A 14,553-nucleotide genomic window follows, 5' to 3' on the forward strand; every position below is an offset into this window, starting at 1 on the left:
GTCTGCATGCTGGGAAATAGTGTCGTCACTGGAGGACCTGCCAGGTGGGCCTCTTCTGTCTGAGAGTACCAGGTGTGTCACTGCTCTTAAAGTGTGATTTAAATATACAGTATTTCATATGTGAAGTGCCCATAAAACTTCACCAACACACTTGAATTGACATTAAGGTACCACTTTCAGCATCCAGCTACAAACTAATTTATGTTTAATGTTATTGCTGTTCCCATTTCTGTGCTCTTATGACTTGCATAAGCTTATAAACATCCTTGCAAGTAATCATACTGTACCGTTTGCACTGATTGTATAATATTCATTCATGGCTCCTTTTTCAAAATTTAAAATGTGGTACACTACCACTTTTGATGTAATCCTGTATGTTGAATGTGACTGAAAGAGCATCCAGCATGTCAGTATTCCATCTATGTGCAAATGTACTTGGCCTTTAAATTTATCTTAAATGTTATAAGTAAATGTTTCGTTATTGTAGCTCTTACCTGCATATGTATACTTGTCCTCCATTCCCACTGACAACATGGAGGACCATGGGTTGTCTGAGGCAGGTTTGTGTAGATCTTAGCCAAAGGCATAACTGACAGTTTTTTAGATGGATGTGAACATCATCACGCCCTGAAACAGACATGCTGTCTATCCAGATTTATGGATTGTTTGAGGTTGAAGGGACTTTCAAGTTCCTCCTGCTGCCAAGAAAAGAACAAATGTGCCATGGATTCTGATGCTCTACTTTGTTGCCCAGCAGCTGCACTGTTGTCTGCATTGTAACATGCTAGCTGATCCAGTTTCAATGGACCTTTTGATTACTGTCCCCTTTCTTGTTTTCTCTAATGTCTAATAAATATGTTGTAGGTGCTCTTGGTTGAGGTGGAGCTTGGGCTGACAACTTCGCGTGACTCCATTTACTCTCTTTCCCTTTCTTCAGGCAGCTATGCCTTCTCCTCCATGCTGAGAACATCTTTCACTCCATGGCAGAGATCCTACTGAAAGAGGAGGACCTGAAGTTTGCCTCCACCATGGTGCAGACACTCAACACCATTCTGCTGACCTCTGCTGAGCTGTTTCAGCTGCGAAACCAGCTGAAGGATCTGCGCACACAGGTAGAGGGCTGCATCTCCACAGCCTGGGGACCCTGGATGTGCATGGTTTCATGTGGAGACCTATTCATAAGGGACATGGTTCTGATCATGGGGTCCATGAAGCCCTTCAAGGGGTAATATAGAGCACGTGTACTTTATGAAAGCGAGGGGTGAAAAATTCCTTGGATAGGACTATGTGATGCTTTACATTGAAACCAAAGGATGTGAAAACTGAAACTGATAATGGGGAAACAGGGATTCAACATATATGTGAGTGACGTGGCCAAGAGAACGTTGCAAGAATATTGGCGTTTGTGATTGTCACCCATTCTTTTTTTCTCTTTTTATCTTTCACTTACTCTTTCGATCTGTCTGAACTCCTCCAGGAGAGCTGCGATCTGTTCTGCTGTCTGTATCGCTCCTGGTGCCACAACCCTGTGGCAACCGTCTCGCTCTGCTTCCTGACCCAGAACTACCACCATGCTTACGATCTCATCCAGAAGTTGTATCCTTTTCAAAGCCCCTGCTGTGCACAGTTCTGTGGACATGCAGATTGACCGATCACACATCTTCATCTTCAGCTTTTGCACAAAGTTAGCGGAAGCTGTAAAATTGGTTCTCCGTGACCTACAAATGTCAAAGCTTTGGTGCGGATGATCTCGCTATTTTTCCTCATTTTGTTCTGTGGAAAGATGACCGTATACTTGTGCATGTGCATGTGTTTATGTACATTGGCACTCTTAATCCCAACATGTGGCTTGCAGGGAACAACCCGTGGCCTTGTGCTCAGTGTGAAGGCATTCTCATGTTCATAGGCTCACCAGAGGACCTTCCTGTCTCTGATACGGTTCCCGTAAACAGCCCCATTTGTTTTGGGAACCCGTTTACTCTGTGACCTCTGGAGTTCATAGAAAGGGACAGCCGCAGCTTTGCTGAACACCCACACATTCCTTTAGCTACTTAAACACATTAATAAATTCATTTCCATTTATTATTTATTTTTTCTCATTTTAGATTACAACAAAAGGCAATAAACTTTGGGTCAAAAAGATGGTATTTAATGCACAAGATGCATCATATTCACAGGGATTCCATGAAAATTAAATTTCCGTGAATAGCTTGTTGTTGCTCTACAGACCCAGTAAACCTTAGAAAAGCAGATGAAACAAATCTTTAATGTATTCTCTGTATTTATTTATAATTAGAGTACGAGAAAAAACTACAGTGGAAGAAAAAGAAAATTTCTTATCTGCATTCCAGCTGTCAACTGTAACAAAATATATCCTTTATTGTATAAAGCTTAAGTAAAATAAAAAAGCTTTTGCACACTGTTGAATACACACATATATTGGCTGAAGTCGCTTGTCCCGAGCAGGGTCGAGGCGAGCCGGAGCCTAACCAGGCAACACAGGGTGCAAGGCTGGAGGGGGAGGGGACACGCCCAGGACGGGATGCCAGTCCTTCGTACGGAACCCCAAGCAGGGACTGAAGCCCAGTCTCACCAGAGAGCAGGACCCGGCCAAGCCCGCTGTGCCACTGCCCCCCCCAACAGTTGAATAGGAAAAATTAAATCTTTTTTCGGTTATTTTCAAGTAACAAAGAGCCTTAAAAATCCATGATTATGAAAGGTTCGCTATATGTATTTAATCCAAATTAATGTTTAATACTCCAGGACCTGTCACACACTGAACTCGTACCATTGCATGTAGTTTGTGCAGAATGTCCAATGCTGCTGATCTGTCCTTTTTCATGGGGTGGTAGGGGTCACATGCTGCTCCTCATGTTTTTATGCTGAGATGTAGATGCGTTCAGCTCTTTTGGTCTCCGCGACTGAAGAGGATGGGCCAAAATGGAGGGCCATGCAATTGGATCAATCGCAGCTTGCCTTGCCTGAGCACTTTAAAGTACGGGGCCCTTGAGGCTCATTGTCATTCCTCCACTGTACCAAGTGTCATTTCCAACAAGAGCTGCCATGTTTCCCATTTCTCTTCCTTTTTTGAGTTATTTTGGTTTCAAGAGCAGCTCTTCAGGTACAGAGGAGCCTGTCTGTACTCGGCCCTCTCTTTCTTCATGTAATTCATGGTGAATCTGAACATTTTAATCAGGTTCCCCGACTTCCTTTTGATTCTAAAAGGCTGTATCAAAATGAATCAAGGACTTGCTGAAGACACTACAATGAGATGTTCTTTCCTTCTTTTCTTGACAGGACAGCAGCCAAACCTTTTTTCTTTCATTCTCAGCACATTTCACATGGAGGATCTCCTTCCTCCTATTTTTTCCTCAACCTTGTGATGTACAGTACATACATAGTGGTGAAATACAGTAAGCAATTCTTTGATGCTTTTCAAAATTGTTAGCACAGCTATAATAAGCAATGACATGGTGGAGGCTGTTCTGTGCTCCACTAAATACTGTTAAACGTACGTGGGTGCATTCTCTTCATGGCTGTTCAGTTCTCTCTGTGAAGGCCAAGGCCTCCGACAACGGTCCTTCAACTGGGTTTTTGTGTGAAGCTGCTGCACAGAGGGCAGGTGGCTGTATAGTCTGACTTTAAGCACATAAATGGCTCATGTCACAGAGCAACCACCCTCCTGTCAGAATGTCACACGAAAAATTAAAAAACAAAACATAACAGTGTGCATTTAAAGGGAGAACGTATGTGTGTTTAAAGGTCTAGTATGGTAAATGTTTTGCTATAGGATGTATATGGTGTCATAATATTTTACCTGTACTTTTGGCAGCAGGTGGCATGGTGGTTACAGCTGCCTTTTTTGCAGAATCCCACCTGCTGTAGTACCCTTGATCAAGGTACTTAAGCTGATTTAGTAAAAATTACCCTGCTGTATAAATGGGTAAATTAGTATAAGTGAGTTAACATTTTAAGTTGCTTTGTAGAAAAGTGTCAGTAAAATAAACACAAATGTAATATATGTTTATTAAATATAGACATCACACATTTTTTTGCCATATATGCTGAATACTGTATGTATGAAGTTTAAGAGCTTTGGGGACTATGTGCTAATGCAGATGTTCATATATTATTCAGTACACACATTATTCTCATATGGAACCAATATTTTGGATTATGTAAGTGAGGTAATTCTTGCAGATGATGCTAGTGGCCCACATCACGTCATTGCTGTAATACGTGGATGCGGAAGAAATCTTTGCCTTTGGATCAGCTGGTGTGGACATCCACAGCTTACCCAGAAGCGAGGTGAAAGTAACGCTACTTTGTCAAAATAGTAAGAAGTCTTTATTGGCACATGAAAAAGCAGTTTAAATAATTAAGGTCAGGTGATTTTAAAAGATTTATAAGTCCGTTTTTTTTTTTTTTTTCTCCCCCCTAACTTTTTCTTGCTGTTCTGTGAGAATGGATAGCTTTTACTCTCATCCCTGTAACAACCACCAAAATCCTACTCAGTTCCCTTAACTACACTTTGAGAGATGTGGTCTGGAGCATGCTTCTCAGCAGTGACATTTTTGGTCCTACTTTGTGTGTAAATGATGCTACACTACACATACTGACAAAGAGGATAGCAGGTGGCATAGTGGTTAGAGCTGCCACCTTCCACTGAAAGGACTCAGGTTTGAAACCCAAACCTTACTGAGATACCCTGAATTGACACACAAGAAAAATTACTCAGCCATTTAAAGGGGTAACTTAACATTGTAAATTGCTTTTAAGAAAAGTGTCAGCTAAATTAATAATAAAAGTAAAGCATAATGTGATGGTAGATTTGCGAGGAGCTGTATCCGTTAAAGGCATTGATCAGCTGCACTTTGTTCTGCATTGATTCTAAATTCCCAGCATATTCTGTAGTATTAGGAAGTGGACTATATCTTGTATGGTCTTCTCCAAAAGCCTTTTCTGAATATTTTGACCCTCACTATTATTTTCTTTGAAACACTTGCCCTTTTTTCAGAAATTGAATGTCTGAAATAATATTCCTTTTGGCACTTAGTTTTGCTTGGCAGTTGGGAGCATAGGAGAACCATCACTGTTTGCTAAAGACCAAGTACAGAACAGAGCTCCAGAACTGGGGTTGTTTTTCACTTTTAAATGCAGTTCTGGAAGTCTCTGATGGATGTGCTCAAGACAGATGGTATAGGATGGGGTCAGTTCAAGTTGAAATGTTGTCAGCCTCAGCTTTGTGTCTTTTCTAATATTTCCTGGGACACTTCTTTGGTCCTCTGAAGTTTTGGTGTCTTGTGTGATTGCTTCATTTCCTTGACCTCAGCCACCAGCGGTGACCTGGAGGTAACTGTGGACTTTCTGATCGAAGTAGACAAACTGGTGCAGCTCATCGAAAGCCCCATTTTCACATGTGAGTCGCCCTCTCGGTTCACCGTACTCCCTGCAGACATCGCCGGGTTGAATCCATGCTAGCAGTGTGGGGTGGGCAGCCGTCTCATGGCTGAGGCCTTGTCTCCGCTCATTGATATGAGAGCATTTATGCATGTGTCGTTTAAAGGTAATTGCTTATTGGTGGTATTCCATGTTTGTGCCCCATTTGTGTGTGAGTATGTCTGTGTGTTTGGTCTTGGTGCTGCCCCATGGTGCTCCAGTTACTGGGGCAGAACAGATTGCTGATGGCTGTAGGCGAGCACAGACCTACATTTAGCAGGGCAATGAAAATAGGGGGCTCTAAGGGGAGGATGATCGTCTTTATTTGACATATCTACTTACTGTCCACCACCCTCTCCAGCTTGTAGACTTATGAATGCTCGAGAAGGAATAATGAATACACAGGAAGCGAAGTATGTGGATAAAACAACGTGGTAATGCTGTAGATTTGTAGGAAATGAGACAGAGTGCTCATCATTGACACAGTAAGGCACATGTTTCAATGTACTGTAGCTGGATGGCAGTTCCTCTCAACTTTCTGGTAAACTATTACACTGCAGTAAAAAATGTCTTGCGGTAGAGGCAAGGATAGATTAATGTTGAAAAAAGACTGTAAAGAGACAGAGACTTGTCATGCTCTACACCTGAAGTTCCCTCTGTAAATATGTGGGTGACCAAAGTGTTTAATTTTCCTCTGCTTAAAAGTGTAACAATTGGCAGTCCATGACAATTCGGAGGAATTCTGGAATGTCTGGACACTCTTCTGGAATTTAACAGAGCTACGTGATCATACCAAATAAAGATGGTTCTTTACACACCAGTGTCAGGTTCACACCAGCTCCTATTGCTGTTTAACATATAAATGCATGCTGAAAGGAAGCTGTGTCTCGTGGGAAACGCCACAAATGAAAATGTGGTTTACCTATCAAAAGATACTTTAAAATAACCCTAAACAGAACAAGAAACATAGTAATTTCCCTTCTTTGTAAGATAAAATGGCAATGCAGATTATTAAAGTAACAGAAACCAAATGTCTTCAAAGGCACATCTGTCATTTCCCCATTTCCCAGGAAAATAAAACACTTGTAGGTTTGCGACCCTAAAACTCTTAATTTTTATGTGCTATGAATTTCACTAAAATGGGCACCAACTCTGTTACATAAGGACAGGGCTACACTCTCCATCCTCTCTGGTCAAGTGTCTGACAGCGTGAATGAGGCTCAAGATTGGGGGAGACGCCACTTCTCTGGCTGCACTGTTTTACTGTGAATGTCTTTCCTCTCATAGCTCAGTAGGTGTTTTCGCAATGGCCAGTCCCCACCCATATAGGGAGTCCTACAAACCGCTTTTTAGAACTCTCACACCTACACACTTTTCAGAATGGATTTTGTGGTTATTTTGTGAATGCAGTGAAATTGGTTGAAATGTGTTTTGGTTCTAGAAAAGCCTATACTGTTTAATGTTGGAGTGAACTTAATATTTTCACAACTTCATTATTGTTATTATATCATTATGATCTACTTGTAGTTATTTTCTTGCTCTTTATCATTCTGTTTACTGCATGGTATTCATTTGTCGCTTTTCTAATTACTCCACTGTAACGTACTTTGTACCTTTTCTTTGTCTGCCATGGAAATTCCTAGAGTACAAAGTTTCTTTGTTCGGGGTTCTTGGATTCTCAGTTTTATGAGCATAAGCAGATAAGGGAGGGTAGGGGTATATAAGAGGCAGTGGAGAGAGCGAAGTGGTATCGTCCGGAGACACTATAGAACTGCAGTAAACCATTTTGCAGCTTTTTTGTACCTCATTATTGAGACTCCAAAGAACCTGGAATTGTCTAAAAAAGATCACTTCCAACAGTTAACTTTCTGATCCCCACCAGACCTGCGCCTACAGCTGCTGGATGTGGAGAACAACCCATACCTGATAAAAGCCCTGTATGGTCTGCTCATGCTCCTGCCCCAGAGCCAGGCCTTCACTCTGCTTTCGCACCGGCTGCGCTGTGTACCCAACCCCGAGCTCATGAGGACAGTGTGAGTACTCGCCCCAGACTTAGCCTAAACTAGTACTTGCTGTACTCCATCCACAACCTCATATGATTTCACCAAACTTGCTTTCCAGGTGTGCACAGAAATCTTCCATAAACACAAATGCTCTGAGAGAGATGAGTTGTCTCGATGATGCATTTGAAACTTATTAGGACTTATTAAGTCTAATCTTTGTTTTCTTTAGCTTTTTTTAATTCAGTTGTAATATTTTGTTGTTCTGGACTATACCTGAATGCTCCTCTACAAAAAAAAAAAAAAAATGGATGACCAAAGAGATGGATTTTCTTCTGATAGAAGTCTGTGTAAAAATTTATATCGTGCTGGACTCCTCTTTGGATGGTGGACTTCACAGACAGTGGTAATTGATCCTACTTCCCTAATATTGTTGCTTTTCTCCTGTACCTAGATGTTTTCATGTTGCTGTACACACATGTTCTTTTGTTATCGTGACCCAGTGTTGCTGCTGTTGCAAATTTAAAAAAGAAATCGGCGACTGCTACAACTGACCGTTCTGAGTTGTTGGAGTTCATGATCACAGAGCGCATAGACATGTGGTGACGCCAGTTGTACAAGTTTACATTGTGAACAGAACTTCATTTCAAGATCACTGACTGTTTATCTGCCGCTTGCCCTTTAAATTTGTTTCTCCTTGGATCTCTTGTCTATATATCCTGTGGGAAAGCAGCATGTTGGGGATTTTCCTAATCAGCAAGACCTTACTGGGTCCCTCTGGACTGACCTCTGATCCCATTCTTTCCTTGTTATGAGATAATCCTAATAGGGCTGAGACAATTAGCTGTTTATCGGTGTAGTCAGTTTGTCCCACATGGCTTTGTTATTGCCACTGATGCTCATTTCCAATGAAGCAAACAGCTTACGCTTGCAGGCTCCAGTCAAAGAAACAGTTTCATAAAGCTGAAATGTTTTTTTTTTTTTTTTTTTTTTTTCCAAATTTTTTTATTTCATGCAGTGTAATGTTGTTTTTTTAAATGTATAATCTTTTCACAGTTAACCAGTGATACATTGCTAAACGTGTCTGCTGAGAGGTAGAAAAAGACGAATTGGGGTGAAAGGTCCAAAGTAAACAAAATAACACATTTGCTGTTAAAGTGGCTATCTGTAACAAAGAAAAAAAATTAATTCTGACAAAAATGTGAGTCTCTTTTGCTTCTCCCCCCTTTCTATATAGATGAGGAAGCCACTGGTTTTGGCTGACAGTGTGCCACGCCTCACTGCATGTTGTTTTATTTAGACTTGATGCTGTTGAGACAGTTAAAAACCTCCAACCAAGTGAAGCAGGTTTGGAAAGTGCCCATTGTTATTTTTCCATTAACCGGATCCTCATTAATGTTCCTGAGTAGCTCTGTGGAATAACACCACTTAATTAGCACACTTGAATGAGTCGGAAATGTGTTTTCTGCACACTTAGAGGAGTGCTGTCTGAATGGACACTGTCACTTTCCAGAATGCAGAAGACACACATACTTGGGGAATCCTAAAGTTAATCAAATGATGGTTAGTCATCTCAGTTATTGAAAGTTGTTATGATGTTGTTCAGAATATTTGAGTATGAACGGAATTGTCTTATTATTTATTCATTAAGAGACACTTTTCTCCAAGGTTTCCTACAATGAATATATTAAGCTACTTGCAGTTATTTACACTGCATTAATGTAGCTGGGTAAATAACTATCAATTCAGGGTAAGTACCTTGCTCAGGACTACTACAGCAGGAGCAGAATTGGAACTCAGGTCCTTTAGTAGAAAGTGAAAAATCTAATCACTGTGCCACCTTGCTCGCCCTTTCTCACTTATCAGAAGTTTAAATACATATTTTTGAAACAACAAAAAACAGTGAGATTTACTGCTATTGCAAAAGTGTTTTTATGTGTTTTTTACATGTGAGCCATTGGCTGATGCTGTCATCTCAAGTCATTTCACATAGTGATCTGAGGGTAAAAAGGTTCTCTGTCGTTGCTGTTTGAGATATTGGGAAGCCATGGAGGTGAAAATGGGCAGTGATTTAACAATTTTTAGTAACAAGGATAGCTTTTTGCTTTATTGTTGGTCTTAGTAATTAAACTCTCAATTTTTATTTTACTTAAACTGATATTAAAGAAATTTAGTTTTAAATAGTTTGTTTTAATTTAGCTGTTAAATACCTTCATGGACCACGTAGTTCTTAAATATGCCACGATTTGGGTGTGAGAGAGGCCCAGACCCACAGAGAGGTGTGATAACACAGCCCAGCGCAGTCCCTAGACTGCACACTGGAAATGTATCAGCTTTATGAAGCCAATACTGTCTGAGAAAAAACACAATTAGCACCAAACGCCCACAACAGTAAGTCATACGATTCTTGAAGCTATTTTGAGAACAGACGTATTTAGATGATTTTTAATGCAATGTTTTCTCCATTCTGGATTACTTAAATTAGAAGTTAACAAAAACGGACTGTCTCCAAACTGATTTTCAATTGACTAAGACACGCATATCTTGCCTAATGTGGTTCATTTGTTCTGTGAAATCCTCCATCAGGCAGATTCCCATTAGATAGTTGCCTTACCATTATTTATCAACTAAAGTTTTTTTTAAAAAAAAGGTATATTTATGTGTGACGCTGATAACAGTAATACATTTTACAATGTATTGCTTGTTGTATTACTTGTATAACAAAAACTATTGAATTTTGTCACTTTTCCAAATTATTAAAATACTATGAATTGTGCAGGAGTGTGAATAATTTTTGGACTGTCAGTGTAGTATTCAGACTCCTAACTAAGAGAAGCGCCTTATTTTCGCTAGCACACCATTTTATAAGTTAACAGCTTATTAATGATTTAAATAACTGAGGTAATATTTACGTTTGTGGAGTTTTATTTCTAAAATTTTATATTGAATCTGTTATTTTAGCTGTTAGATTTACCAAAATCGATATTGTCATTTGTTGAAATTGTCATGGAAGAATTGTAGCTCCTGCATGCCTTGCAGGGTGCAACAGAATGTACTCTATTCTCCCTCCTCTGGCCACCCAGACTTATGTAGGACCATCAAAAAGTGAATCATGTAAATGTGTCTTTATGACTGGAAAAACTAGTCTGTTACCCTTTTTTATTACATACCTTTTGTTTTTGACGTGAAGAGCTGCTGGCATCTGCAGGTGACTCACTGGTCATCCATGATTAACCACTTGTGTCACTGTTCTAGGCCTGACCTGAAGGCCTCTCCGAGCTCCAGGTGCCCTGCTTCATCCAATGTTGACTACGGAGAGCTGCTTCAGCACTTTGACCGGGTCCAGAGAAAGCACCTGGAGGTACGCCATCAGCGCGCCTCTCGGGCTGACTGCTCAGACCGGAAGATGGTGCTGTGAAGCCCAAGGAACCAACAAACCAAGATCATCAGCTACCGGCAGAAAGACTTACATTTATAAAGTATTGAAAGTACTGTAGGCATGAAAGATGTAATGTAGTTATTGTTTTCCTGTTTTGGATTTTTTTTTTTTTTTTTTTTTTTTTTTAAAACTAGTTTTTGTTAAGGTGCCATTCTGAGAAGGTATTGTGGTGGGAAGAGTATGTTCATTGGTGTGTGCACACAACACAAACACCACAGGTACTGTTGTACTAAGCATGGCAGGGTCCAATTCTATGTTAAAGCAAGAAAGTTAAAGCATGAATCCTGGAAAGAGTGTTTTGTTTTATTTAAAATGCATTTCCTGCCTTGCCTTGTCTTGTTTGAGTCTCTTGGTCAAGGCATTTAAACCCTTGGACATCAATGAAAAAACATACTCTTAATTTTGTCCCTTGGTTTGAAACCAAGAGGCTGGTTTTGATCTGTTTTTAAGCCTTAATTTCAGTCACTAACATCCTAACAAGCTGAACACCAGAGGTTTCAATGTGAAGTGAGTAGGAAGGAGGACAGAGGAGGCATAAGACACCTCTCTTACTTGGTCAGGTCTTACTGAATAATGTCAGATCAGTTTTGTCTGTAGTATTGTGCAGTTTACCACGATTGTTTTCTCTTCTGTATCTGCTTTCCTTGGTGGATCCAATGATGCCTCCATCTGCCTTTATCCTAATCCACTGCCATCTCTGTTTATTTCTTCCTTTCACTTCTCTGCATTTAGTTTTCTCTTGAATTTATATTTTATTGTCTTTGCTTCTTTTATTTTCTTCTCCCCAATCTTCTTTTTTCCGTCATTGTCATACCCCTCTCCTACCTCTTTCTTACCATCTGATCCCACTTCTCTCTTACCCTCTTCAAGCACACTGCATGCTTCCTGTGAAATGACTACTCTCTGCTATCAAGAGAAAAACTGGTAAAATGTGGACCATATGTTATCACTTTATTCTGGCTTTTTTTCTTGCACTGCCCATCTGCCCCCTTCATGGGAGCAAGGTGACAGACTCCTTAACTCTACACTCCATATACTCTGTTTAATGTACTGGGCCATGGATATACGTAGTCTTCATTATATGTCTGTATGGTCTTAGCCATGGATGGTTGTGGTGTCATCCCAGAGGAAAGGCAACACTGACCTGAACAACAGTGCAATATCATATTTGTCTAACAGCCACATGCATCTCAAAATCAAAATGCTTCATGTGCAGTTTTGAGGACATTTTTTGTGGTCTTCTGGCTTTAATGTAATTCACATGCTTGAATTGAATGAAATGTTTTGGTCACAATATTTGCATTAAATCTTAGCTAAACTGTACTTAAGAAAAATATTTCTTTATGGAATTGCTGTGAAACTGAAACTGTCCCAAACCTCCTTTCCATGCTGACAAAGTAGAAAAAGTAGCAAATATGAAGAGGTGTGAGGTGAGGGAAACATCATGAGGAGACAGACAAAACCCATCAATTTAATTGAAGACTACGAATAAAGGGGTTGAAAGGTACGTGGTATGAAAGGGAGTAAGATGGGCATATGGTGATGTGGACCTGTGAGGAGAGTAAGGCAATGTTGTCTCCTCATGGTGTTTCCATGGCCTTGCTGAATAATGTGCACTTTGGCAGGAGTCTCTCTGGGGTAGTGCCAATGAAAGAGACCTTGCCAACATGGACTGAAAGAGGACCAGTCCACCACATCATAGCCTACAGTGGACACCAAGACATCTCATGCCTCAGATGAAGAAACCTCAGAAACAAGGCTGGGATGTTGGTCAGTAGAGATGGTTGCTCTATGGCAAGGGTGAAAACAGTTCCTCAAGACCAAAGTTGCACAGGTTTTATAAAATAAGGTTTAGTTAGTGCAAACTGACACTTGGAATGCCAGATAACCATTGACATACAGCACTTAGGTGGAGACATGGACAAAAATGTCATGTGTCTCTCAAGGAAAGGGGTTCAGTACCCTTGCTTTACGCGCTTCGTTATCCAAATGACAGTCCTCTATCTCAGACAGAGACTAGCTGTGGTCAAGTTGCGCATTTCAAATCACTGTAGCTGAAATTAAATATATTGAGCTCGATGGTCCAGTCTGAAAGAAGGTCTGGTTTGATTGCTTCCTCTTGAGTTGTAAGCAAATTCCCAGGAGTTTTCCAGCTGACATGATCAAAGAGGGATCATTATGATCAACCTGTCCTTACGGCTCCTTTCATTTCACATTCCGTGACATGTAGAGCGAAGAAGGGGGACGTTTTTCTTTTCTGGGTATTAAGATCTTACACTATGTTAACTTGCGTGTGTTTTTTTTCTTACAACAGGCCTACCATTTCATTAGAATACGTATGATCTTGTTATGCTGGTGCACTACAATTGTTCACTCTACTTGGTCTTGCAGTGAGCGAGTTGATGCCAATGGAGAGATAAATACCTCCGTATTTATGAGTAACACACTTCCAGCACCTAATTTCCTGCATTCCCATATGATTTTACAGATTATTTTAAGAGCTCACTGAAGCGAGTCAGTGTTTGAAAGCTGGTCAAAGCTACAGTTCCGTTACTGGGAAACGTGTTTACAGTTCTGGATTTTGACGTAAAAATGAGAGGTCATTATATTATATAGGCCTACATGCTTAACGAATATTTTTTTTGTAAATGAGTATAATAATTTCGACGTACGCATCACCGTCCACACTAATTCTTTATTTGATAGTACTTCGCTTCGCCCCCATACGCTCGTCTCAGTGAGTCGTGAGACAAAGCGCTTCTCTTCAGTGGAGCTCGGCTCATTGTGGGCCAGTAAATCTCTTTGACGTGTGTGTGTGAGAGAGAGAGAGAGAGAGAGAGAGAGAGAGAGAGAGAGAAGGCGTATACCCCATACCACCCCCCCCCCCCCATGTGACAAAAAACCCGAGCCCCCCCCAACCCGATTCCCATGGATCGGATTACTGCGCTCGAGCGACCGACCCACAGTCCCTCGGTCCACAGCCCGCGTCTCGAGCCCAGCCGTCCGCCGGGAACCCCGCGTCTCCTTGCGTCACATCGCCTCCTCGCGCCTCCGCAGTAGTAGTAGCTTCGGCAGCAGCTGACGTGAGCCGCCCTCGCCTCGAGACAGCCGGAGCGCGCGTCGCCCTCCGAGGATGAGCGTGCGCGTGGTGGAGTCGTGTGAGCCCGCGGCGTCCTGTCGGCACGAGTGAAAGCGGCACCGCAGGAAGACGACGACGACGAGGAGGAGAAGGAGGAGGAAGAAGACAGCAGTACGGGGGTCTATCCACCGCCGGTGTCACACAGACCCCCACCCCCCCATCCCGCAGCGCCCTTCCTTCCTTCCTTCCTTCGCCTCTCTTCATTTTTTATTTCTTTCAATTATAAACACGCGCAGCCGCGGAGGAGGGAGACGCCGGCAGCCTCGCGCACCCACCGCCCTCTGAGCTTCAGCAACGAGCAGCAGCAGGAGCAGCAACAGCGCAGCGGCTCCGCTCCGCCTTCCTTCCTTGCCCCGCCGTCCTTGCCGTCCGGCTGTGGCTCAGTCCGTGCGGCGGCCAGAAGCGCCCCGACGTGGATGTGCGAACATGGAGACGGTGGAGAAAGAGTGCGGCGCATTGGGGGGGCTCTTCCAGGCCATCATCAACGACATGAAGGTGCGGAGCCCGAGCACAGAGACTCTGAGAGAGACAGCACA

At 41.8% G+C, this 14,553-nt stretch overlaps 2 protein-coding genes across 6 annotated transcripts in view; both read left to right on the forward strand.

Annotated features, from left to right (window-relative positions):
* vac14 (vac14 homolog (S. cerevisiae)) overlaps window positions 1-12,201 on the forward strand; it is a 38,666-nt gene extending 26,465 nt beyond the window's left edge. The window contains exons 15-19 of the mRNA XM_018739008.2: window positions 938-1,112; window positions 1,478-1,596; window positions 5,340-5,419; window positions 7,322-7,472; window positions 10,695-12,201. Coding sequence (XP_018594524.1) covers window positions 938-1,112; window positions 1,478-1,596; window positions 5,340-5,419; window positions 7,322-7,472; window positions 10,695-10,857 — 688 coding nt within the window. The 3' untranslated portion in view covers window positions 10,858-12,201. The remainder of the gene's footprint in view (window positions 1-937; window positions 1,113-1,477; window positions 1,597-5,339; window positions 5,420-7,321; window positions 7,473-10,694) is intronic.
* Window positions 12,202-13,814: 1,613 nt separating this feature from the next.
* LOC108926311 (protein MTSS 2-like) overlaps window positions 13,815-14,553 on the forward strand; it is a 56,597-nt gene continuing 55,858 nt past the window's right edge. For all 5 annotated transcript variants that reach the window (XM_018738924.2, XM_018738926.2, XM_029253332.1 and 2 more), the window contains exon 1: window positions 13,815-14,512. In XM_018738924.2, coding sequence (XP_018594440.2) covers window positions 14,444-14,512 — 69 coding nt within the window. In that variant the 5' untranslated portion in view covers window positions 13,815-14,443. The remainder of the gene's footprint in view (window positions 14,513-14,553) is intronic.

This window comes from Scleropages formosus, chromosome 7 (assembly GCF_900964775.1).
Source record: "Scleropages formosus chromosome 7, fSclFor1.1, whole genome shotgun sequence".
Lineage (NCBI taxonomy): Eukaryota > Metazoa > Chordata > Actinopteri > Osteoglossiformes > Osteoglossidae > Scleropages > Scleropages formosus.